General features: G+C 44.1%; 1 protein-coding gene across 1 annotated transcript in view; it reads left to right on the top strand.

Moving 5' to 3' along the window:
• The first annotated feature begins 292 nt into the window (after window positions 1-292).
• arid3c (AT rich interactive domain 3C (BRIGHT-like)) overlaps window positions 293-27,999 on the top strand; it is a 69,294-nt gene continuing 41,587 nt past the window's right edge. The window contains exons 1-2 of the mRNA XM_068566658.1: window positions 293-467; window positions 778-1,431. Coding sequence (XP_068422759.1) covers window positions 348-467; window positions 778-1,431 — 774 coding nt within the window. The 5' untranslated portion in view covers window positions 293-347. The remainder of the gene's footprint in view (window positions 468-777; window positions 1,432-27,999) is intronic.

Raw genomic sequence — 27,999 nt, forward strand, 5'->3', positions numbered from 1 at the left:
CTCCGCCGGCTCGCTCACTGTACTCCTCCGTACTGACGCGTTGTTAGCAGAAAGAGCAAGAGGGGAGGGGTGTGTGTGTGTGTGTGTGTGTGTGTGTGTGTGTGTGTGTGTGTGTGTGTGTGTGTGTGTGTGTGTGTGTGTGTGTGTGTGTGTGGGGCTGATCTCTGCCTCCAGAGGTCATTCTCACTACAGTTGCCACTTGTTGCCAAAGCAGCGCGGGGGCTCCACCGTTCAACACCCGACAAAAAAAAAAAAAAAAAAAAAAAAAAACCCCACACACAACAACAACAACATTTGAAGTCATTTTGATTCCGCCGCCTCTCGAGACCTACATGTCTGGATGCTGAATGCGGAACGTTACAGGACTGAAGGACGACTCGCGTGATCCGGTTGACAGATCATTTCGGCGCATCCTGACGGAGAGCAGCATGGTTGATAACGCGAGTACAGCCACTAAATCTGCTCTGGTAAGCCTCCAGTGGACTTTTTTATTTGCCTTTTCACTTAACTTCCTCCCAGTTCTGGTCCTTCTCTTTCTCGAACGCCTTTATTAACATGTTACTATCAATGTCGCACACTTATAAACTTCATATGTCACACAGTTTAACCGCATTTTAAGCTTTTTTTTTTGGTGCACGCTTGTCACGTTAGCGCGTCGGCCCCATTATAACATATTTACAAAAGTCACACACGGAGTGTGTGTAATGAGTCTCGCTGGCAAAGCGGGTGTTTAATCTCATAAAGTGATCATCATTATCTCGCTCCCCTCTTCCGCAGCAAGGCTCGTTCTCGTCCGCCGGCAGCCTTCCCCTCCAGGCTCCCTCCGCCTCCTCTCACAGCCCGTTCCCCGGCGCCCAGTCCCACCAGCAGCAGCCCTCCAGCGGCGGCATGAAGCTCGAAGCCGTCATGGAGAACCTGCAGCGGCAGCAGGCGGCGCGGCTGGCCCTGGAGGAGAAGCTCCGGCAGGCGGAGACGGAGAAAGACCTGCGCTCCATGGTGGAGTCCCAGATACACCAACAGGCGCTGGCTTTCCGCCACTACCAGGCGGCGATGCGCGGCGCGCTGGCCGCGGGAGTCGCCAACTCGTCCCCCGCCGCGACGCTCCAGCGCGCGGAGCTCCGCGGGGCCGAGGAGGACGGGAGCTCCTCCAGACCGGGCAGCGACGACAGGGAGCGGGACGAGGACGGGGACGACATGGAGGAGCAGGAGGACATGGACGAAGACGAGGAGGGCGAGGACGACGTCGGGTTGACCCACTACCGGGACCAGCAGCCGCCGCTCCACGGAGCCGGTGTGCCTCCGAAGGGCACGCCGCTGCATCTCATGGCCAGAGTCCCGGGGGCCTTCGCCCCGGGCCGCCGGGCAGAATCCCCCTCGGCGCACCCTCAGCCCCCGCACCACGACTGGACCTACGAGGAGCAGTTCAAGCAGGTAGGACAGCACTTCACCAGCGGGAGTTGACGTCGCATAAAAAAAGCTTTTCTTTTGGAAACTTGTTGCTATTTTTTTTGGAGGGGGGGGGGGGTTAGTTTTGTTGTTGTTTTCATCTTCACATTTGGACACTGCAGCCGACATGGTTGATATACTTGATACACAAGTCCGTGAAGAGTCGGTCCCTGTGCGTGTGTGTGCGTGCGCGCGCGTGTGTGTCAGTGAACACACAACTAATGTGTCTGCAGAAATGCTTTTTTTAAATTATAAAACTCTGTCCCAATGAAGATTACCTTGGGTGCAAGTTAAAATGAGGCAGTGTAAACTTTGACTGATAGCTTTATTATTTAATAATAAGTCATTTAGGGATGCTTAATAGACCAGCAGATGAATGAGACGCTTCAAGGTTGACAGGCGGAGGAGATTCAAAGATCAGCAGAGGATCTGGATCACAGTCTGTTTTATTAACAAGCTTCATTTGACTCGGTCATGAACATTTCAGACCTATGACTACGGGCTGAAAAGCATATTTAGTCAGTTACATCATTAGAAAACACATTTCTGGTTGGCCAAGTTGTCAAAAGGGGCAATTGGCTTGAGCCCATCCTTCTAATCAGTAATAATACAGTTATACATGTAGTAATAAGTTATTCATGACTAGATTTCATCCAGAATTACTAGTCAAGAGGATTTTGTTGTGCTTTTCCTTCACAAAAGTTGTTCCTGTTGATGGCTTGTACCGAGAAATCTTCAGTTAGTTACCTGTTAATTAAGCCGTTATAAACTCTTCACAACGGCTTCCTTATTAGCAGCACAGGTTAATGACTGCAGGTTGTTTGATTGATGCCTTCTGTGTGCTTCCAGCGGATCCATATCCTCTTTGTCATCTCTTATTTATGACGGATCATTTGCAGACTCCCCTAAATGCGATGTGTACATTAGTGACTGCATTAGCGCCGCACATTAAAGCAACCCGATGCATGGAAATGCAATTTAAATGGAGGGCGGGGGCCTGAAACCAGTAGCCTCGACACAGAGATGCTCGCCATCCGGTTTCACTCGTTCTCTCTCTGATTCGCTTATGATGGCGTATTTGGAATTGTTTTTGTGCGTGTCCGCTCGCTTGGCGTTTTTTACCACCACGGGATGTGATGCAAGAGTTCCTCGCTTAAGTCATTAGATCTTAAGAGCAGCGGAAAAGCCTCAGCGGAGGGATTTCAAATCCGATCGTCGATTTGACAAATAAAAATAAAACCTGTATGTGTTGCAGAAAACTCTTTCCCATTAAGACAAAGTTCCCCGTGGTCCGTACACGCAACGTCAGGGCTGCACGCTTCAAAGATTCCTCAGGATGTGCAGTTATTGTGGGTGGGGTGAGGGGTGGGGGGGTCATTTGTATGTAGCCATTCAGCGTAATGGTCACGGGGACAATAAAAGGATGCTTATGGCTGCTAGGCAGACAGAGTGGAGCCGGCATGCTAAGCGTGCTCAAAGCGGCAAAACAAAACCACATTTGAGAGCAGTAAATGCATCTTTGGAAAATAGGAACAAGATGTGGGCTAAATATAAAAAAAGGAGGAGTTTTTAATCTGATCTGGACCAAGTGGGACCGGCCGGTGTTTACAGTGGCTCCTAAATCACTTCTGTAGAGCATATATATAATATAATTACATTTATATATATATATATATATATATATATATATATATATATATATATACATATATATATATATATTATATTGTATATTATTAATATTAATTATATGATTTAAAATAAAAACAAGCAGAAAAACTCTTAATTCAGATGGATAAAAAGCAAAGAAAAACATTATGGGAAGAGAATTTAGCTGGGGTCGTACATACAATATATATATATATATATATATATATATATATATATATATATATATATATATATATATATATATATATATATACATGTTTGGGACCCGGCTGGAGTCAACGCACAAAGAAATCTGAAGCAATGAGAGTGTAAAACATTGAAAAGAAATTCCTGGCAGTGACAGAAAAAGATGCTGAACGGAGAACGACAGAAAGACCCGAGGTGGAGAGAGAGAGAGAGAGAGAGAGAGAGAGAGAGAGAGAGGTGGGGGGGGGGGGGGGGGCTGTTGCATGTAGCTCTGGCAGCAGCTCAGGAAATGCAGGAAACTGGATCTGGTGGTATTCCAGCTTGGCTCAAACCCAAAAAATCCTGGGATCTCCCCGTCTGTCAGTGTGCCTGCTCGCGTGTGTGTGTGTGTGTGTGTGTGTGTGTGTGTGTGTGTGTGTCTGGGAGTGGTGCCAAACTATGACGAAACAGAAATTGTGTGCTGTTACACACTTGGCCCCGCTCCCTCCATCACACACGCGTCACGGGGGCGTAGTGGAGGAGAGCTCCTCTGGACCGCAGCCGAGGGGAAGCCGGGCGCGAGCCCGTGCCGCCGCGCTGTGTGAAGGCCTCTGCGGCGCCTCCTCTCAGTCGCCTCCAGCGGCATCAAAGCGCCGTCGCCGTACGGGGGGAAAAAAAAGGCCGCGCCGCTCTACCGCAGAGCCAGCAGGCTGCTGGGGGAGTTGTCTGGTTGGGTCGCTGTTCAAGTCTCTGCAAGTTCACTTCCAGAGTGTCACCGGGACAGAGAGGCTGTCCGGAAAACAAACCAAACTTCAAAAAGAAAAGCGGTGATTCCTGCCGTGTGTTCGGTTCCAGAGGATCTTGTAAAACGTTCAAAAAGAGACTTTAAAAATGAAGATGTCTTTTTTTTTAAAATCTGTATAATCTTCCGTTTTTTCTACTTCTAAATAATAATAACAGCAATAATAACAAATCACTGCAAAGCCAGTTGCCGTGGCACATACGAGTGTAAACACAAACGTGAAGGTAAAAACTGAACCAGATCCCCTCCAGTGTGTACATTTAGCTTTTTCATGGCACTCCCTTCAAAATAAACACGTCCGCCATTGTCTGGGTGAAAATGATGAAGTCTCCATCTCATTTCTGTTGTCGTCTCTGGTGTTTCCACCGCCCTCCGGCATTTTATACATTTTTTTCATCAAGACAAAGACAGTTGACATGAAGTGAAAACTCCAGTTTCCAACACGCAAGAAACCGGCTTCAGGAATTCCCTCCCGTCAAAGAGTCCTTCCCTTAATTACAGCTCTCTCTGCCGCTTCAAGCTGCAGACATTCAGCTTCCTGAAGCCTGTTGGAGACTATGCCTGCAGTCGGCCCTGAAATGCTATGTTAAAACATGCAAATGAGGCCATCACTATGAAATATGCTAATTTGCATCTATTTCCAAGAGCATGAGTTGCCGTGAGTTTTGTTGCCGTGTTTTTTTATTGAGGGGATGTTGGAAATCTCTTTGGTTCACTCCATACATCAGGAAATCAGCCACCAAGAAAAGCATTTTCTCCATGTTTTTATGAATAAATAATTAAAAGTGAACAGTTTGGTGGATGTAAGGGCTGCTGAAGGGGATGTATTTATCAGAGTTTGAGAATAAAACTAATTTAAAGACACCAATCTTCAAAGAGACATGGTTAACATATGTTTCACTACAGGGAATAGGGTGAAAATATTAACTCACAAATATCTGATTACTGACATTAAGACTACTGCTGAAAGGTTATGTTTAAATATGCAAATGAGACATGTAATGGTAACTTTAGTGAATTTAGGATGAATCTACAGATGCAAACAGACAAAGTACTAAAATAAAACACATACATGTGCATTTTGAATGTTTTCTTTCCCCGAGTCTGAACGATACATAACCCCGAAATGACCAGAGCATTAAAAACAATGTTCTTAGCCTGCGGTGTCCCGTCTTAAAACGGTGAAATCCAAACCGGCTCCAAAGCTTTGTTTCATCGCTCAAAGAGCTTCTGAGCATTACGCGTGACATCTCCCTGAGTGAATAATGTCATGTAATGAACATGTCAGTGTGCGGAGCCGCTCCTCGCTGTGGATTGTACCTCTTCCAGCTTGTTTTTTCAACAAACTATAGAAAAGCGGTGGAGGGAGGAGGAGGGAGCTCCAGCTGTATCGGTGTACGATTTCACCCGCACGCCCTCCCTCCCCCCGCCACCAACACTCAAATCATCCACACGGAAGAAGAAATATTCCTTCTTGATAGCAGTGCAGCCACGCTGGCTGAAACAAGTTGATTTGAACGGAAGATAAGGGCATAAATTAAAGGCCCGGTTCAGATTTGAGCCTCAGCGAGCGTCTGTATGAGAGCCTCGCCAGACGCTGACAGCGTTTGAGCTATTTTAGCGGTCATTCAAGTCACTGACTTTCCCACGTGAGCAACTTTTCTTCTTCATGTATCCGGTCAGCAATGGAGTCTCTCACATTTGAGCGTTTCCGGCCTGTAAAAAGAAAGCATTGAGTTCACGCAATAGCGAGAGGACGGTGACTTTGACCAACCGGCAGTGTGTCGAGGACCCAATCTTTGTGTATACATGAGCGTGAAAGAAGATCTATCGGACGACTCCCGCGAGCCGGTTACGCCGAGCCAGCTCCGTTCTGCACGTACGGTCACCACCGTGCAATGGTACATGTGGACTGGTGTGGTTTCTTTGGTTGTGTAGTCCCTGTTTTTCAGCCATGTATCAAAGGGCCCGTCTTGAAAAACAATCAGTCCTCCGATCTGACCCCCCTCCGACAACCCCCTTGCACCACCCACTTTAATGTGACCATAAAACCTGATCGGGGAGAGCGGCTTTGAGAGACTCCTGTGTCAACATTCTGTCAGGGACGTGAAAACCACTCGTCAAGTCTCGCGAAGCTGCCGTCACAATAACACAAAACGTCAAATCATCCGCCTGGCAAATAGCTTGATCTTTCATGTATATATATATATATATATATATATATATATATATATATATATATATATATATATATATATATATAGTTTATTTTTGATCAGGCAGTAAAACCTCCCCCCTCCCGGCCTCCCGCCCAGGATCTTTGGCTCCACATATTCATCTAACAGCTGTAGCTCGCTTTAAAAATGTGCTCCGTCACTGGAAATGCTTTAATGGCATTCCTTGCGGTTATATGGTGGTTCTGCCACATGGGCGGGAGGGGGTTGGGGGTTTGGGGGGCGGGGCCAACAGATGGAGTGATAGAGGGAAGGGGGCATTTAAAGTGTGTGTGTGTGTTGTCTGGTTCAGCTCAGCTGGCATCGCAGGGTCTCCGCAAAGGCCCGGACCAGTCTTCAGCTCCAGTGCTGGACCAGCTGTAGGGGAAAATGATATTGCCAATGTCCTAATTATTGCAACTTCATCTTGAATGCTTGGTGCATTTGAGCTACCGTGTCCACCAGGCCGCCACGCTGCTGATCTCGTGGTCCTGTCCTGCAGAGGGCTCTGGTTCAGGATGTATTTTAAGACCTCTTTTTAAGAGCTTTATTATCAGAATCAGCTTTCAAGGACAGGAGTGTGTAAACGTCGAAGGGATGTGACTCTGCTTCTGAGGCCGTGTCCACACGACTACGTTTCTATTACAAAATGCAATTTCTTTTGCTGCGTTTTCACCGAACGTGTCCTGGGGTCACGTCCTGGTGTGGACGGGGGCGTCAACGGAGAAGTTTGGAAACGATGACGTCGTCGTCGGTGTAACCGAAGACATCTCTGGCCCCCTTTTCGTCGTTGCCCTTCTTCCTCCGCAGTATTTTCTGCAACTAAAATCTGCTTCCTGTTTACATCGTGACGCACATGCCCAGTGTACGCGACTGGTCACTGGTCACGTGATAAGCGGGTTGACTGTAGTTCAATACAGAGAGAAGATACAAATACATACACAGGTAAAAGCTATATATATATATATATATATATATATATATATATATATATATATATATATATATATATAATTAATAGTACTAATTGTACTCTTTTCTCCATTTAAATGAAAGTTTTGCCTAAATACAAAGTTACAAATAATCAGATGGAGAATGTCGCCAAGACTTTAAGGCCAACCTTCGATTCGTGATACTCAGAAACAACTGCGGTCCGTGATCAAAATGTTATATTTAAGTATTATGAGCACGTTTATTACAGAAAGTAGAGAGAATTCGGGAAACAGCAGCGAAAGACACAACAAAGGTCCCCCGACTCAAAGTTCAGGCTCGCGACAATCCTGAATACAATTTGACATTTTCACACTCCTCATAATTTGTTTCATAATTTCCTCCACTGCTGCAGTTTGTTGTAGATAGTTCAACGTGACATCACCTCTTTAAGTGATAGTCGTTCATATTTTAAATTCACCCCAAAGAATAATACCATCACAGCTTTATTAAGTAGTCGTTAACAGCGAGACCCAATGAGCTCGGTCAGCAGTGTTACGCAACACATCCTGGAAACATCCTGGATCATTGATCATCACCATTGATTCATGTCCAATAAACAAAAAAACACCGCTGTCACTACAAATATCTCCTTTTCTTTTTCTTTTCATTAAAAACCAAAGCAGGGTCGGCTTGCCCCCCCCCCCCCCCGTACCCCCACCCTAAATGTGGGTGTTACTTTTTAATCGCACCAGCCTGGAATTTCTGCAGCTGCTTGCAAAAGCCCCCCCCCCCCCCCCTCTGTTTACGAGCCCCGACCGCTGGGCAAACATTGCCTCACCGCTGCCGTCTCTGACTGGCTTTTTCCATCCTGCCATTGTTGGGGAGGCCCTCAAGAGTCGCCATGGCGACGCGTCGTCTCTCGATCCAATGCGGATCGCCGCGGCGCCGCTCGCCGCTAGTGGGAGCAACACGTTGCTTACGGGGCCCCGAGAGGCCCCTTCGGGGGCCTTTGAGAGGAGACGACGTCACACAGAGGAAGGGCCAAAAATCAATGCGATAAAGAGCTTGTGAAGTGAAACTGAGAGCGATAAAAATATATATGTGTATATATATATATATATATATATATATATATAGATGTACATATTTAAGTGAGGCGGTGATACAATGCAATGATTTGCATCAGCTGTCACTTGTAATAAAAGAAAAAATCTATTCTAATTGCTGATTCGAAGTAGGGCCGTTTAAAATTGACCTGATGCAGTTAAAGCCTATTGGATCAAACGCTCTACTACGCTCCACTCGTCAGCCTCCATCCTGTCGGGCTGTCCGCAGCAGTGCTCTGTGACTCACGTTGCCAGGTAATCCTCAGCCAATGAGGCGACGTCGCAAAACCGTCTGCGTCGGGGAGCAGGGCGTGCTGGACGGGTGCCGGTCCAAAAACCAGCGGAGACTTCCGCCCGGGAGGCCGCGGTTCTTCTCCCGCGTGAAAGCAGAAGTGACCCGTCTGTGCGCAGCTTGCGTGTTCTCCCCGTGTCAGCGATTTTTTTTGTTTTTTATTCGTGCTTTTGCCGTCTTCCCGTCAGCCATTCATTTGAGTCCATGAGTAAAGTCAGCTCGCAGGAACATATGAAATGCCCGGCTCAGGTTATCTCAACGCTAACGGATTGCTCGTTCCCAAAGTTGTGCTGATAGTCCTGAGCTCATAATCCCAGAGAAGCTAAACAAGGAAACTAAAAGTTGCTCAATCCTGTTTGTGTTGCCAGCGCATCTGAAGACCAAACAACCACATCAGGATGAGTACCACCCACAGAGCGGGAACTCTATTTAGACCCCGGTTCCTTTGGTCAAGGTTACAGTTTTCCATAAATGGCTCCTGTGTCTCTGGAAAAGGCTGCTCATAGAGGAGGCTTCAATAATCTGTCCACGCTACGTAGTAAAGGAATTTGGATGTCGGGAAAATCAATGCATTTAATTAAATACCTATTGAAGTGCAGATAGTAAAAATGTGCTGTTAACAGGATGTTTTGCTGTATTTCTTGTATCATCGACTGTTGATACGTTGGCATTAACACACCGAAACGTTTTCTTTTCATAATAATTAACATCGTAATTCAGTCCAGTCAGGTTGTAATTCCTATAAAACCCTAAAACAAGATGGATTGTTCTAAAGCACTGCAGTGAAATAAACCATGATAACTTTCCCGTTTGAATAGTAAAAAAAACAAAATTAATATAATGCTAATGATATGTTTTGAAGTGAGCAGGTTAGTACTGCTGTGAAATTCATTAATATGCAACATTTTATTATTATACATTTTTTGTTTTGTTGTTTGTGTTGTTTCCTAAAGACTGAACGTAAGCACACAGATCAGTCCCCGGCCTGCAGAGGCCACAGATAACAAACCCGGGGCAGAAAATTCACTGATTCTTCAATATACGCGACCTTCAGCCTCATCTGCATTCTCTATAACGGCCCCTTCAGCATTTTTTTTTCTGGACACAATGTATGTAATCAAAAGCCGCAGAGTCGATGGCTGGAGATTTGCATGTGCCACCCGGGCGGCCCGCTCAGCCCTAACGAGATTGAGCAATCATTGATAGTCAAACGCCGAGCTAGCAGATTAGATTGCCGCCATAAAAGTCTGTGTTTGTGTGTCAAGGTCTCGGCGCTGCACCGACGCTGCTGATTGATTCCTGTGTGATGAGCCCCTTTGAGGCGTTCCCTCACGTCCCGTCAGTGCGTCCAAAATAAGCTAATTTCAGCTAAAAAATCCCCCTTGAGTAGCTTCGACGTTTCATATGTGCTATGTCTGTTGGATGGCAGGCTTCAGGTTTCAGGGAGCTGTTTGTCGGGCCGCCTGGTCCCCGCCGAACACTCCCACGCAACGGCCTCGTCAACGACGTGATAGAGACACAATATCTCTGAGGTTAGGGTTTTTATGTTGTTATTTTTGAGGTGAGGGTGGAGAGGTCACCCTGCAGAACGCTGTTAGTGTCCAGCGTGAGACCAGAAGTCAACGTTGACTTACTAAAGTTTACGTCCGTAACTTGAATGACCTCACAGAAATACTTCTTTGACGTGAACCCGTGATGTTTTACTAAAGCTAACCACGGACGATTTATATCATTAGTTTCTGTTTTAGTTTTGTTTACCGTCTTTAGCATAATTGTGAATGCTGTTCAGTTGTATGGGAATGTCATTTTGTAGTTTCAAGTCGTTCTCAATGTCACATAGTTTCTTAATGGAGGATAGAAATAGAAAACAAGTCTACATATATTGTTACTATACATAAAAAGCAACGATGACCAACAACATACAACATGTTATGTGTCTATATAAAGATTTATATTTGACAGCGGGGGATCATGTGTATTTCCAGTAATAAGGGTTATAAAACTACAGCTCCCATCAGGTTGTACTTGTGTCACACGTCATCACAACTTTCTCTTTTGGCATCACACTTTTAACACGTGAAAGAAAGCCCTCCTTGTCCGTTCTCGGCGCTCCCCGCTCCTCCAGCCTCCCGTCTGGAGCGCCAGGGTCCGACTCGTAAATACCATCCAGGTCAACAGATTTACAGCTGGGAAGTTTCTGTGAAAGCTCGCACTGTGCCAATATGTTTGTTGTTATTTGTATGTTGTTTGTGTTTTTTTTTTATTAATCAGGGTTATTTCAAATATTATTGTGGTTTCGAATGAGTTTTTTCTTTTCTTACGGTTCCCATTGGTTAAAAGGAAGCCCCTCCCCCCCCCGGCCCTGGTCCTGGGTGGCTCCCTCAGCCCAAAACCACAATCCTTACTCCACTTCTCTGATTATTTTCTGCCGGGCCCTGGCAACCTGTGTGGAACAGAGGAGAGTATTTAAAGAGCGAGAGCTGGTTAATGAATATCCGTCTTTAGTTCCCCGGATGGACGGGATGCTGGAGGTGATTTGAACCCCACAGGGGGAAGGAGGGGGGGGCATTGAAACATGACCCAGAGCAGCATGTATTTTGGAGGTGGGGGGTGGGAGGGAGTGACATAAACGCAAAAATGGCAACTAGCTGACGGACACAGAAAGAGATACACACACCGGCTCCATCTGTTGTGCCCCCTGTCATAGATTAATGTGTTTGTGCAGGTGTGTGTGTGTGTGTGTGTGTGTGTGCTCACGCATAATGCATGCCATTACATTGCTATGGAAGCCCCCTCCGCTCGGTATGGGCGCTCGCCCATAGACCTCGTCATGCTTCATAGCAAAAAGCCTGGTCTCAGTGTCTCGGTCCAGATTGAGGGTAATCTGGAGCTGTCCGGTCCGATCGGCCAGCAGAGATCAGGAGAAACTTAAGTAAATAAAGCGCTCTGTTAATCCCGCTCACCGGGGGCGTGAGGCATTATGACACCGGCGTCTCGGCACCATGTGCCAGAGAGTGAGCAAATAGGATTTTTTTTTTGCCATGAAGAGGTAAAGAGAGCCCGGTGAGGTTGGGGGGGCGCAGGGAGACTTCCAGACACTAAAAGAAACAAGGAGTGTACATTTTACAAATGTTGCAAATGTTTTGTTTGTCATCTTCTTGACGGCTCCTTTACATGTGCTTTGCGTAGAGTACTCTGTAGAGATTTTTGCATTAATTTTGTATTTCAGTACCTTTCCATAGGCATAATGGTGGTGTGTATATATAGTACTCCCCCGTTTGTCTTTTCTTCGCAAGCCATTGGTCCGCTGTCCCGGTCTCATGGGAGCTGGACCTGTTGAGTGATTAGAACATGTTTCTTCATAAATAGTTACTTATCTATCACAATTTTTCATGTTTAATTTTTTAGAAAGACTGCTAAAGGACGTCTACTATAGATATAGTAATTGAGTTACAGAAAGGACCAGGATTTCCATGAGTCCAAGTCCCCAAGTTCATCATAGTTCTGTAATCTTTTCCCCAAACTATCGATAACCATTTTTAAACGCCAGACATAATGAATGGACACCAATCTGTACTGGCACATTGCAGGTAAAACAAGAGAATAAAGTTATGTGCCCGGCCAGGACGTGACAAAAGAGTATCTGAATTTAGAAGAAAAAATCTTGAATATTCTCTAATATTATCAAATTGGTAAAGATGTGTTCGTTATTTTGTGTTGCTCTCAGACAAAAACGCTTCAATTGGTGGGACTTCACATCCTGCACTTGTAGAAGTTGCAGAATCAGATACGTCCTGAGAAAAGGAAAGAGGGGGTTTCTAGTCACTTGAAAAGTTTCTAGTCACTTAAAAGAAACACAGAGACAGAATTTGTTTGTCATCATCTTGAGGGCAATCAATCGTTTGGTTTCCAAACCGAATCTCAAGTATTGTGTTGACGCCCACCATTTGTCAGGAGGACTTTTGGGCAAGCGGTTGTAAAATGTTGCATGGGGCGTCTGAAATAGTTTTATTTGATCTACTGGTGCTGTCTGTAATTTTTATTTCAATAGTTTGCTCAATTGATATTGAAAACCTTTTTTTTTTTGTCTGAAGCAAAAACTAAGTAATTCCAAAAATGAACTTTAAAATCATGCATATAATCTGTGGCTACATGTCAAGGGATTTACAGTTATCCTGTGCATTTACCCGACACCCGTCCATTGTTGACTTTGCTGCCGCCTCCTCTATCAGAAAGATACAACCGAGTGTTTCCTTCAAAACGTCTCCAGTCAGACGGCCGGTGGGCTGGCGCACAGGAAGCTGGGAAACTCAAGTGGCCGTGGCGGTTCAGAGCCTCAGTACCCTCCGCCCTACCCCTCCACCAATCATTATCTCTCCCATACACACAGACCTGCTATCTCAGATGCCACCTCAGCCCCCCCGTCCTCCAAAACTCCCCCTCGCTCACTCATTCGGCTGGGAGTGACATCAGCCTAACAATAGCTGCCTGGTCATGTTTGCCCTCCTCTCGCACCGCTGCAGCCCGATGGAAAGACAATACCCTTTCTGGCTGATAGAGAAGTGTGAGGTGACACTCTACTGAGAGAGCTTCCCCAGTCAGTCCGCTAATCAGGAGAAGCCATAAAGTGGAGGCAGGGTCGGGTTACGGGTCGCTGGCAAAAGGTGCCGGAGTCGAACGTCTACAGTACCGCATGACGTTCTCATGACAGCGAACTCGAATGAGGCTCCCACGTTCTTGACCGATGCTACAGCTAATCAAGCTAGTACATACTGTGTCTGCTGGACGAGACTAGCTGGTGAACATTTAGCAGCTAAAAGACGGATGTTTCTCTCGGGAGTCGAGGGACACCGGCAATAGAGCTTAAAGAGTGTGAATGTTTGACTTACATTCATTAGGTGGACACAAGAACAACTCCTAATACATTTCAATATCACTCTATTGGCTTGTTTGCTAACACATCAGCGAATATTAGCCAAAACCGATTAGCTGACAAAAAAAATGTCAAAAAGGTCTTAATCCTCTCTGTAATTTTGCTGGAATAATTTCTGGCAAAAAAATACATTTTACAAGATACATACATTTTAACATATCATGATGAAGCTATACTTAGTCTAATTTTCCTTAGTATGGTTTCCTTTCCGCTGGTCATTCTGTTTTAGAAGCGAAGCAAATTCACAGGGAAATCAGTGGGAGCTCATTTGCATGCACCTGAGCAGTGTCTCTGCTCCGGTGTAAAAATGAGATATCTGAAGGGATAATATCAAAATTCCCAACTTTACACATAAACACCAAATATATAGCTCTTTCCACATGCCGACTACTCTGATGTGCTGTGTATAAAACACTATTCTTTGTCTTTGGCATTTCCAATTGTAGCATGCTGTTAATATAGACTCCGAAGACAAAAGCAATGTGTTTATTCTCATTTCTTCCGGCAGTAAAAGGCTTACAGTGCAGTAAAATACTTCATCCAACCCTAAAATTGTCCTCCATTGTTGTGAGGAAACCTGAATCCTGTGTTCAAGCTCGGATTTCGAAGTGATCTAATTGGTTATCGGTGTTTTCACAGGTGCATTCTGCAACGTGTCTATTGTAGAAAATAAGTGGTTTCAGAAAGTAGGTCAACTGTCAATAGACAGTCTACATGTGTTAGTGCTATCAGTAATTGTGTCACCAGTACCAGTTTTTTGTTTCTTGGCAATTTACCTTTTGCTAAACCCTGCCCCTCAAACGCAGACTGGCCAAGCCCAGCGTAGCTCCAGCAAACTTTGACCGGGGTCCGGCTCTCATGTAGTCGTCTGAGAATTTATGGTTTATTGGCTCTGGAGCTCGTCGTGGTTAAACGTTGTGTTATTTTGAAACTTGTTACCTGGAGAGGTGGGAAGGAGATAGACGTTTATTAAACATTACAATTCTCTGTAAAAATCTGTGGAGCTAGCATTAGCATAATACATTAGCACATCATTAACTGTCATTAGCACCATTCCTACGCCAGCTACTGAAGGTACACTGAATATATTTGAATGATTGCAACAGTGAATTAAGACCCATCTGGATTTACTGTATTATTGTTCCTTATTTAATTGTCACTTTTACACTGTGATCTGTTGGCTTCAGCTTTCATCTTGATCTTTTTATCTTGCTTTTTGCTGCTGAATCAGTTTGACATCCTGAATATATCCCGCAAAATCCATATTGTAGATCCTTCTATCTGCTTTGTTTGTTTTCCAAAGATCAAATAATATTTCTTTATGGCGTGCAGTTAGTGACAGTGTGGGCTCCGTAGTAGCTCTCTCTGTACTCTTGAAGCTCAGTGAAGGGTCAATTGCAAAAAGCTGTAATGTGTGAAGCAGCAGAGCTCTCCAGTATGCTATTGGTAATCCTTCAACCATTAGCATGACAACTGTCATGCTTCATTTATCATGAAACTAATGCAGACGGATCTGCTGTCATATGAGTGAAACATGGTGATTTCTCTCTGAGAAATAGATTGATATTGAACTGGTTGGATAATATTCGTTTAATGGTGGCGTTTAAAAAAACATTATTACACATTGTTTATGGTAAATTGAGATTGCAGATTGTTCTTGACCGCGCTCTGGAAATATATACAACACCAATGAACAACTTTGGTAAATGCCACCAATGTCAGGGAACAATGAGACAATTTCCTCTTAGTTCAGTATATGACGTCCAAAGCACTGAACAGTGGAAAGACTCACAAAAAAGGTATGAAATAAAGTGTGTTTATGATGATCAGGTCAATTCTTTCATACATTAATAAATTAGATTAATCGCTACTTGTCCTTTTGAATTTAGCTATAATATATTGACTTAAAGCACGACAGACTTTGTGAGAGAATGAGACAAACCTCTCAAAAGCGTGAGAGTTGCCACCCTTTAAATCATGCATTTCTTGTTGGAAGGATTGAAGTTGCTGAATCAAAGTCGGCTAAGAACTGCTGTGTGAAACGAAGCGCGAGTGGAAATGAGATGTGACGGATGCTGAGTAATTAGCCACATGTGTTAACGTTAGCTTGTGGTCAATTATCTGCTCTGTCTGTCAAATGGAGTTTTATCTCAGATGGTCAAGTGGACAGAGACGTTGGAACAGGCTCTTCCCAACAGGAACACACACTTCTTATGAGCTGAGAGCTTGCAGTGAGTAACATGAAGTTGTGCATGTTCAAGCTGCTAATGACGACCAGCCTCTTCTTTTTAAAAAAAAATATCCCCATACCATAACGTGTGTTCTCTCAACTGGCCTATGAGCTGTGGTCCTTATAGCGAGCTTCAAGTCTTCTTCAATACAACATGATGTTCATTTAGTAAATTATGGTCCATTTAGAGTCAGGGTATGCTTTAGGGCGGGGCTACACGGTGATTGACAGGTGGCCATATACGGGTGTGATTAGTCAAAATATGCTTGCTTGTTTTGGGGAGGCTTGTACGCGCTAAACATGCGCTCAAAACAGAGACCGTAACCAGGAACTCCGTTTCCCATGAGACGTTATCGAGCATCCAGTTTAGTTGTACGCAGTGATGTACAGTAACAAAGTAGAAATACTGTGTTACTGTACTTTTATGTCCAGTCTGCTGCTTAACTTAAACCTTAATGTCCAGTCTCCTTAATTTAAACCCACTTCACAAAGACAGGGTGTTGACATGAACGCAGGGTTTTCACAGCTTTTTTTGGCAATCTCAGGATATTCTGTATTGGATTTAATCCAGATGACCTTGAAACAGACTTTTAAGTTTCATTTTTGGGGTAACGTATCACGTGACCCGCGGACTGTTACCAGGCGGAATGAGTTATAAACTCAAGTTACGACTCCTTTAAAGTGTCATACTGCTTTTTAGAGAATTATGATAATATTAGTTCATAGTAGATGCAAAAGTATACTCATGTACAATATATTATGTTCAACATTGTTGCTCCTGGATGAATTAGAGCCAACACAATTATTTTATTAACACAACTCCTTAAAATTCTGATCCTTTGCTTTTTTTATTAACAGCATGTACTTGTACTTTTACTTTCAATACTTAAGTAAATTTATTAGCAGAAAAATACCTTTGATACTTAAGTAGAGTAAATATCAGATACTTTGAGACTTTTATTCTAATAGGTGACTTTCAGTTTTACTGTCATTTTCCAGTAAGGTATCTTAACTTTTACTCAAGTATATCTTTTGGTTATACACCACTTGTTGTACGGGAGCGTCACTTTGCAGACCATTTTGTTGCGTCACAATACCACATTTTATTGTCTCTTTGTGGCAAGAACTTTCCCGTTTGTCATATTGTCAACTCTCACGATATTCAATGGATGTGTGACCTGACCTTCATGAGCTGAAAGGCTGCGTCGGCGTCGGCGTCTTTGCTCGTACGGCCGATGAAAGCAACGTTACACCACAGGGACCTTCACCTGTAGAGACGGCATCATTTGATTGTGTTCATCAAGCCATTGCTCTTGCTGTTTTTGTCCAGACAACAGCATTGTTAGTTCACTTTGCTCTGTACACTTCCCGTTGTGTTCACTATAATGGCTTCCTGTCATAATGGTCTCATAGAGAAAAGACTTTCTAAAGGGATTCATTCCTTCAGAAACATTTAAATGAAACACTTCTTCTTTTTTTTTACCGTGTTGACTGAGATTCAGACCAAAAACAGCTGTGGAATGTGCGCCTGCATGTATGTTAGACCCTGCCGGATGACATTGCATTGTTTTGCCAGAGCCCCCCGTGTTGGCACCTCCTCAGACTGGCTGCCGTTCTGAACGCAGCTTTCGACAGTCACCATCAGTGGAAAAATAAAACACAGTCCAGTAGAGCTGAAACAATGCAGGGATCAGAAAAATAACTGGCTAAATCCACCGTTTAATTCATTTACGGCAAACCCAATCACATTTGGAGCAGGACGAGGACGTCAGCTGAGGACTCTGAGCAGCATTGACTTCCAAAGTTAAAGCATTTTTTCTTAAAAGGGGGAAGAGAGTGCAGGAGGTTGAGGAGGTCATGTCGCCGATTGGGTCATTTACAACCGAGTCCATTGCCGTGCGCTGAATTTGTAAGTTCACGAATCTCGTCGTCTCTCCAGTTTCGTCATTTTGAGACAGAAACGCCATCGGGGGCTCGAGTTTACCAAATATATTTTAGGTCGAAGGCGCGGCTCGACCAATTATTTTTGAGGACTCTGGGAATGCCTTGAAAGAGGCGATCAAGTGTGGCCCGGATCTATCGCTCAGAAGTGACTCCAACGTTAGCCCCGTGCCCTCGCTGTGTGTACGCAGAGGTCCCGGAGGAATTCCACAGCTTATTGGCACCTTGGAAATAGCTTCCACGGTGCTTTGTCCGGCCCCGAACACTTTCACACGGACGCTTCGTGGCCGGACGAAAGGTGGACGACAACGACGGTATGGACGGAGGCGCCGGGTGACGAATACCATATAAAAGACACTTCGCCGTGTCGTTTTAATTGTGACAGAGAGAAACCCGGCAGAAGCGTGGTCTTTGTTCACGGGGTCAGGGAAAGCAATCAGTAAATTCAAGCTGAAGTGTGGCTGAAATCAATACAAACCAGATATAGTTCCTAATGTGCTTATGGATTCCTCAGCGGGAAGAAAAAAAAAGAAAGAAAGAAGGGAAGCAGTTGGCACATCCCGTCTTTGTTTCCTGCTGTCGAGATTGCTTGAGAAAACACGTTGTACAAACAGAGGAAGGCCAGCAGCGCCGCAAGAGGAGCTTTAATTTATGGGGAGCTCGGCGGGGACGGAGGGGGGGGCCATGGGGAAATAAACGGGTCACTTTGATTCAGCCACAACTCGGCTTAATAATGTCCAGAGTAAATCCAGGTTTTATTTGACCCACGCCAGTCACGCCACTTCCAAAAGACGGCCGGCGACATTGTGTGACGTCACCCCGCTCGTCCTAATCGTGTTAAAAAAAAAATGTCTGAATGGATTTGTCTCGTCTCACTCATTTATTTATTTTATCTCCTCCCGACAAATGTCTCAGCGTAGTAAGAAATAGACGTGGAAAAGATTATTCAGTGCTGCTCGCATGGGAATGAAAGATCAATATTGACCTTGTTGGGGGGGGGGAGGGAGCTAAAGAAGACCTATATAATTTGTGAGGGAGTCAGCAGTTGGGGGAAGAAAAAAAAAAGTGCTCCTTAGTTGTAGTCAAGCAAAGCCTCCCGCGTGATTGTGAGGAAGGATGTTGGGACGTCTTCAGGGAGCCATCTCCAGCAAATACTCTTTGTTGTCCCCCCTGCCCATCCCACACGTCAGAGGGGTATTGATCCCAATTCTTTAGATGAAGCAGAAATAACCATCCGTCACACGCAGAGCAGTCTGTCTGAGCAAGTTACTGCCTTTATCATGCAGTCCTGAAATCAAAGGTAATCAATGCTTTTGATAAATGTGTTCATTTATGATGAATCAAAGTAAAAAATAATTTTAAAAAAACAGGACGTCCGTTTCTCCGCCTTCCTCCTCACGTCTGACTCAGTGTCATCAGGCGGAGGTTACCATAACAACGGCTGTCAGATGAGGCGGAATGACAGAACGTCTTTATGTTTTTACACACACACACACACACACACACACACACACACACACACAAACACACACACACACGCACAGACACACACACACACACTTAACATCTGATATCTGTTTTGAATCGCTCCATAAATCATAACATAATGTTTTATAATAAAATGTTGTGTAAGTCAGACTCTAAATGATATCTGAACAAACCGCTCTGGAGAAAACCTTCAGAATATATTGAAGGATGAGAGTGTGAAGTTTGGTGGACGTGAGATCTGCTGAAGTCAGATTTATGGATCAGAATCTAAGAATAAACTCATTTAGAGAAAACAAGCGTTAGAGAGATGTTTTGTTTAATTAAATTATTACAGAGACTCTACAGGTGAATTAGGTTATTAACTAATATCATGTAGAAACATTACCAGTTGATTATGAATATGAATAGGAAAAAGTATGATCTAGAGCTCACATTTGCTGAATTTAGGATTAAATCAGTATTAAAGTATTAAAATGAAAGAAAGAAGAAGCAACAAAACCCAAACTGTCTTTAGTGAGTCGGCTCCATTATAATCAGTTAACCAACAAACTAATTCATATAAATTCATGACGAAAAAAATGTTGTTTTGCCTTTTTTATTTTTGTTACGCTATAAGGTTATTGTTCGTAGCAGTTTATGTTAAAACAAATACATGTTGTGAATGAAGAACTTTAGTATATGAACTGTCACGGTGGTGACACGAGCGCAAACAGGATCCTCGTTTCCAGAAGCTGCCCGGACCGAAAGCCTCTCCACTGGAGCGACCTCCGGCTACAAGTCCTCCTGGCGGCTCGCGCCGGCTGCGTGAGAGCGGCGGGCCCTCTTCCCGTACGTCGTACCGGCCCTGCGTGACTTTAAGAATGCGGCGGCGCCGTGTAACTCGACCCCCGTGTAATCGGCGTGCACTCCTGTGAAATCTCGCACGGGCTCGCCGACGCTTTGTTGCTGTTTGGCGTAAAGCCCTATTTGACGGCCCTCTGACCTACTTGCGAGACCCCGCCGGCCGTCAGAAACGCCGCTTAGCGCTCCTGCATACCTAAGTGGGCTAGAGATCTCCAAGAGGATCAGCATCAGATTTAAACATCAGATTAAAACAACAGATTAAAACTACAGATTAGCGATTGAGCGCATGAAGCCGAGGCCATTTATGGAGTCGCTTCTCCACCTCTTGCATCTTTAAACTAGTGCTGTGAAACGATTAAAATATGTAATCGCGATTAATCGCATTTATGTCATAGTTAACTCGCGATTAATCGCAATTAATCACAATTTTTTAATTTTAATGCTCTTAACATGCTGGCTTTAGGCAAATGTTTTATTTTATTGAAAAACAACTGCCAAACAGGGCGGTTCAAAATAAAATGATAAAGTGCACATTTCAGGTAAACAAGGGCGAGAGAGAGAGAGAGAGAGAGAGAGCTGTTAACAGGCTACACGCAGTAGCATCATTTAGCTGTGGCTGCAGTACGTTTATTCTTCGTTGTGGTGTCCATGTGTTTCTGTCTGAAGTCATCAGTTCGTGTCTGGCTATGACGAGGGGGCGCAGAGTTAGCATCAGCTGTGTGCTTGGCCATCGAGTGGTATTTCAGACTGGATAGCTACGATGCTAGCTCAGTTCACAATGACAAATGGCTCTTACCACTTTGGTCTTGTCAAGGAAACCACGTCGTATCATTCGTTTTGTCGTATCGCGCTCCCCATTCATTTCAACCCATAACGTTAGCCTAGCTTCCAAGCGCAAACGGCGTGCCTATTGTTTTGCTTCCGGTTGAGCAACAGCCGGTTAAACTACATCCGGCGTTGAAAAATTAAAATGCGTTCACGCAGTTAATAAAAGTGACGGCGTTAAAATTGGTTCGCGTTAACGCCGTTAACAACGCGCTAATCTGACAGCACTACTTTAAACAAAAAAAAAGTTGTCTCCAGAAGGTTCATCGGAGAAGGTTCATCTCCCGTCTCGGTGATGAAAAGGTGGACTTTAAAGTAGGAGGAGTGCGCATGTCGCTTCCACTTGTTGTTCTTCTGGTTATTATCACCTCCCGGCAGCTTATCCGTTTACCAAAGCCCCTCAGGGCATGAAGCTCGTGGGGTCAGCGTCTTCACACACTTCCTCTCAGCTCTCGAGTGTTTGTGTTTACGTGCATCACTTTAGTGTCTTCAAATGTTTTGTCTGGCAAAAAGTTTTCTTCATCAGAATTGTCCTGATGCCGATAAAACAACCCGGACTTCGGGTATCGGTCCAGCACCAGAGTTAGTTCAAGAAGCCGCAAGCCAAATGTGTAGATATTAATCAACCAAATTAAAATGTGTTATTTAAATACACTACTACACCTGCAACATTTCAGCGTAAACCATTTAAATGTAGCAAATAGTTATTAGATGAAACAAACGGCGTAGCACACAGTATAATAATTTCCATGCGACCGATACTGAACAACCCGACGTCCCGTTATATACAAATAACATACTTTTTTTTTTAAAGACGCGGTCTTGTTATCAAAATTAAAGTATATAATGAGTAAAGTATATAGAATTGATTGGTCTTAATCCAGATATTTGATTCCTTATATGCCCACTGTCTCATGTCAGCACCGATGCATATAATCTTCTATTATACTATATACTAACAGTACAACATATATACCACATGTGTATGTTCACAGTGCAACATACCATTGTGTGATTTGTATGATTAGATCTTACGAAAAGTTTTCATCCAGTTTTCCCGCCAATGTCCAGCGTGACAAAGTTTGCTTGTTGGGATTTCGACAGGGACAGAGGTCTCCAGGGTGAAAGTCCACGGTTTTGGGACCCGCCCATCTTTATTTCAAAAAAAGGATTTTTTTCCGTGAATCTTATCTCAACTAACTTTATTCACGCAGCTGTGATCTCTTCAAGTGACCAAGAACAAATCTGCATGTTGACATGAATAAGCATACCCAATGTTTGTCATTTTTGACAAACCTACTCAAAATAAGGATGGATAAATATCAGAAGGCGACCGCGCGGCGACTCAAACCAGGTTTCCTTCACCGTTCAAACGCCGCTCATCGATCGGCAGGAAGGAAGACATTTATTTCAATCCACGGCCGACGCGTCTCATGCAGAACGCCGAGTCTCCATTCCCCGCTTTTAGCTGCGCCGCTGCAGCAGCTCTCCTGCTGGTGGCATTTTAATTGGATTATCATAACCTAATTCATCTAATAGAGGGACGCAAATCAGACCATATATCAAGTGACACCAAACAAGACGCTACATGGCAGGAAATCACTGGGCCCGAGCAGTCTTTTTTCAACAACTTTCCTTGCTTTACAGAAAAGGAAAAAGACCCTTTATATATATATATATATATATCTAACAGGCTGAGTATTTTACGTAGCTCACAGAAGAGCCGGGTGCAGAAGGGAAGCGTTGAGCAGTATGAGCGGGAAGGTACGTGGATGTGAGCAAGAAGCAGGGCGGGGGATGGGGATGACCAGGGGAGGAAAGGGGGAGACGGGATCGGACTGGTGAATTTATGGCTCAAAGTGCCACATCATCACACGGGGCTGGTATTTCCTGCCAGGACTCCGGCCAGCGTTGTGTAAGCAGATGGCCAGAGATAACTGCCCATTATATCACACACACAAACACACACATTAGTTGTTGTTTTTAGCCCTTTCCCCCCCAACTGAAGCCAGACAGAACCTCAATGACTGAACATATCTAAGTCATATCTAAGTCATCTCTTTGAACTGGGGTGAGGAACCAGTTTTGTCCCTCCTCTTCCCCTCATGCACTCAGAATTAAAAGAAGGTTTCCACTGTGGACACGGAGCTCCGCCCTCGTTTTTTTCCTGTTCCATATTATAGAGGAGGAGAAAAAAAACGCGAGCCATAAACATGTCGGATTATATTTGCCTTCATTTTACGAGTCCGTGGCTCTATAAGAACTTCCCAGATGCTTTCCATAGGCAGTGCATGAGAAGTGGACGTAGTCACAGTCGCGTCACACGAGTGACACGAGAGGGTGGAGCGAAGTACGACCGAACACAGAGGGAGACTTTTGTAAATGTTACAATGAATCGTCATGAGCTGAACACACTCGGTTAGGCTTGTAAGACAAGAACACCTGTCAATCACCTTGTAGTCCCGCCCCATAGCGTCCCCGGCTTGATGGTCTACTTGACTCTGAGTGGAGCATCATTTACTATGAACATGCTGTATTGAAGAAGACTTGAAACCAGAGATTAGACTGAACAGATTGTGATAGTTTGTTGATTAAAATAAATCCAAAGTGGCAGAAACAACAAAATGGAAGAGTAGCAAGTATCAGAAATCAGGGATTTTGTTTATCTCACATTACTGTGGATCATGTTAAAAAGTTTCTCTTTGATAATGCAGTTTGCAGTGGTGGAACGTAACAAAGTATTTTTTACTTTGTTACTGTACTTAAGTACATTTTTACGTATCTGTACTTTCCTTAAGTAAAAATAATAGTGCATACTTTTACTGTTACAATTTGCAGCTATTATCTGTCATTTTACTCCACTACATTTCTACAATATGTGTCGTTATTCGTTATAATTATTACTAGTCCTGACTCCTGGAGCGGTATAAGTATTACCAGTAGCTATATCTGCATTCTTTATCAAAATGGTACAGCCCGAGACATTAAGAGACAACCCATTGCGTGAGTACTTTTACTCAAAAATACTTAGAGAAGTACTTTTTACTTTTACTTAAGTCGGATTGTCGATTGTTTTACTTGTACTTTTATTTTCCTGGGTACTTGTACTTTTACCTAAGTACTAAACTTCAGTACTTTCTGGCAGTTTGTGGTACAATAAAGTTGGGATTTGTCTGAACTGCATAATGAAGAATCCAGATAAAGAACTGGAAACCGGAGTAGTTTTGTTTGTTGTCATAAAATGTCTTGTAAATCAGGTTATGAATGATATGTGAGCAACCCCCTCTGTAGAAACCTTCAGAATAAACAGTATGTAAGAATGAGAGTGTAAAGTCTGATGGATGTAAGAGCTGCTGAAGTAAGATTTGTGGATCAGAGTCAGAGAACAAACTCTTTTAAAGAGCCTTTAAAGACACATTTTGAAGACACTTCAGTTAAATACAGTAAACATATTATCAGATTAATAGATATCACCATGAAACTTCCCCAGTTGATGACTGACATAAACTGGTTGTGTTTAAATGTGCAGTTCTTTAAAGAAAACACCTGAACGTGTGTTTTGGTTGTTTTCTGTCCAACCACGTGTTGTGGAAACTAAATAGGCCGAAAAAATCTTAAAATTGAGCTGTGCATAAAATAACAAAGTGTTTTTTCTGTGGCGTCCCACATCAAACATGAGACCTGAATTCACACTCAAACGAAAAGGAAATGAAGTTTGATTATTAATGGCGTCTTGCAGGCGAATAACTTAAAATTCCAAAGTCTGTTTGTCGAGTAAACACGGAAAGTAGAGAAAGAAAAAGAGATCTGCTCCCCCTCCCCTTCCTTCCTCTCTCTGCGCACTGGGGACAGTTTTCCGACGCTAATTCACTTAGCTGTATGCAACATGGAAGCACTAAGGGAGTTGTGAAGGTCTTGAGAAGAGATCTTAAACACAGAACTGCTGATAATTCATCATAAAATTGTGTTTATTTTAACCTTCTCATGTTTTTCTGTCATATTTGTTTGATGGTAAAAAACTCAAATGTTCTTTTCTTCAAAAGACAAAAGTTTCCGTTTTACTTTAAAGCGGATTCTCTAAAGTTTGAACGCTGCCTCGTCCTTCTCGACTCTTCTTCTTTGCCTTTATTGGGGAAATCGTCCAGATGCACAGGACAAACAAAACCAGGCCCACTCGTAAAAAAAAGAAACAGAAAAGTGCCCTGTGACTCTGCCAGAGGTCAAAAACACAAAGTCCAGGGTTGTTGTTTGGCTTAAACACATTCTGACTCGCGTTGTTTCACACTTACTCAAAGTCTGATTTTATACTTCATGACATAGCTGAACTCTGAGCTGCTTTCCCCCGTGAAGAGCGTAATGGGAGGAAACAGATGCAGCTGAGAAGCTGATCCAGTTACAGACGGGAGTATTTGCCTGCGGCGGTCGTAGAGGAGCACACGGATACACAAGTAGGTGCTAAAAATAAAGTGCAGATCTCACAGGTAGCTTCCCCGGCAGAAGGGGCAGGATTACTGGGACATTCCTGGTGTGAGACCCTCACAAGGGCCCCTCTTCGAGAGAGAGAGGGCCTCATGAAGCAGCGCAGTTATCGCCTCTTGGTATCGCGCTTCAGCGGCGCACGAGACACGACGCGTGTTTCCAGATTATGTTGTCACGCCTTCCGGGGCTCGTCCCCAAAAAGCTGAAGCGGAGGGAACCCCGGAGCGCCGGCGTTCCACGAGCAGGTCGCCGAGAGCCCGTCGGTGGAGAAGCTGCGTGGTACGGACGGTGTGGGCAGACATGTTGCAATGAAAAAACTATAAAAATAACATTGAAAAATATACTTTTAACATCGCTACCTCCGGAAAAATAGTTTTTTTTATCATCAGATTATTCATTTATAAAATGTTTGTGTCAAAGCACTATGTTACGCTTTTCAAAATAAGTTGTTAACGAGGGATCCATACACAATACAAATATGGAAAGACACAAAGAGATAACTTGTCATGTCGTACTAAAACACGATATAAAGGCTTGGAGTTGAAGTTCTCCCCGGAGCCCGGATCAGCCTGACAGGCTTTTTTTTTTCTTTTCTTTTTTTGCGAAAAATTCAAATTGGCTCGTCAATTCATTGCAGTTATATACACATGAGCTAGTTCCGTGTGGCTTGGGGTTTAAAAAGTGAAAAAAAAAAGAAAAGGTAAACATCACTAAGAATGTGTTTCTAGTAAAAGAGTTGTCGGGGGGAGTGAAGAGCCTCAGCAGCTTGATTGTTAAATGAAACGCTTAGCCGGGCCTCAGGAAGCCGTATCAGATTCATTGAGATCAGCTGCTCTGCTACCAGCTCTTGTGTGCTCACGGGGGGGATGTTTGTTGACTGCCCTATAAAAAAAAAATAAAAAAAACAACAAAGGTATCATGGGAATGGCAGCCATTTGGAGTCTGCTTGTCAGGCCCTATTAAAGGCCAGCGCACACAGGGAAGAGCTGTTGATTCTGCAAAGCCTCCCCTTCTCTACTGCTGAGGTTAATGAGACATACACACACACAAGCACACACACGCACACACACACACAGTCCACATCCTTCTGCTGCAGGAAGGGGTGGTGGTGGGAGGGAGGGGGGGGGCTTCTCGCCGGTCTTTATCTGGGATAGGCTAAGACTTTACTTTGCCCTCAGCTAGTTATGTGTGTTTGTCTATATTGACCAGAGGCTCTTTGTGTGTCTGTGTGTGTGTGTTTACTGCATTCTTCCGCGGTTCAAATTACAGCACACACCAGTTGATGCACAGTAGCCGGCTGAAGTGAGAAAGTCCCGTGTTGCTGGTTGCAGCTGTGTCTTGTCAAATATAAACACAGCAATCTAACGTTGTGATTTACTGCGTCGCTATAATCCCACTGAGCGGTGTGTGTTATGTCTTCTGTTTTATGTGGACATGCTAGTATCGCTCGCTCAGATTGCATAAGAAAATAAGACGTTACACTCACTGTGATGAAAGCAAATGCCGTCATCTCTGTTCTGACTGCATCAACAGGGTACAGCATTTTTACTCTGATTTTATTTTATTTTTAATGCTATGGAAATATGCCAGAAATGTCATTTAATACGATCCAAGTACATCGTCTTGCCTTCAGTGTCGCAATATATTTGGCCTGGGTAATACATCGATAGGATATCAATATCGTGATATGAGACAAGATATCATATTACATTCGCATCGGTGTTAAAGGCTCCATTACAGTAAAGTCATGCAATTGTTCTGTTATATTATAATATTTGACTTGACCCACAGAGTCCTTTTATCCACATCTCTGATCATTATTTGTGAAAGCATCAATAATGAACCCCGCAGCAATGTCGCAATATCAATAACGAGACATTTGGTCAGGAATATCATGCCGTTGGATTTCTTCCATCCTGCTGTATGATATATTACAATGTGTTGCATCATAACCCCTTGATCCCCATATATATCACATCTCCACATTATTTATGATACACGCCCCTTGCTGATCGGATGAATGTGTCATTAGTCTTTAAACTGGACGAGATAGTGCGATGTTGTCATAATATTCCTGAACTATCTGACAGAATATGTGTCTGAATAACTTACATATGAACTCACAGCTGAGTCGTTCGTGCATCTTTTTTGAAATCTTCCACTTACAGTTTGACATACAAGGTCTACAATACAGGGAGAACAAACCACTGATGAGCGAGGGGTTGGTGTTTTATGAGCTCAAATATATATAACTGCAGAGAGGCTGATTATATTTTGTGAATTTATTTGGCTGCAAGGTTGTGTAGTGGCTCGTACTGTCGCCTCACGGCTAGCACTGTCGCCTCACGGCTAGCACTGTCGCCTCACGGCTAGCACTGTCGCCTCACGGCTAGCACTGTCGCCTCACGGCTAACAGTGTCGCCTCACGGCTAGCACTGTCGCCTCACGGCTAACAGTGTCGCCTCACGGCTAGCACTGTCGCCTCACGGCTAGCACGGTCGCCTCACGGCTAGCACTGTCGCCTCACGGCTAGCACTGTCGCCTCACGGCTAACAGTGTCGCCTCACGGCTAGCACTGTCGGCTAGCACTGTCGCCTCACGGCTAGCACTGTCGCCTCACGGCTAGCACTGT

Source organism: Clinocottus analis, unplaced genomic scaffold (genome assembly GCF_023055335.1).
Source record: "Clinocottus analis isolate CAN_PGR_092001 unplaced genomic scaffold, fCliAna1.0.p SCAF_7, whole genome shotgun sequence".
In the NCBI taxonomy this organism is placed as follows: domain Eukaryota; kingdom Metazoa; phylum Chordata; class Actinopteri; order Perciformes; family Cottidae; genus Clinocottus; species Clinocottus analis.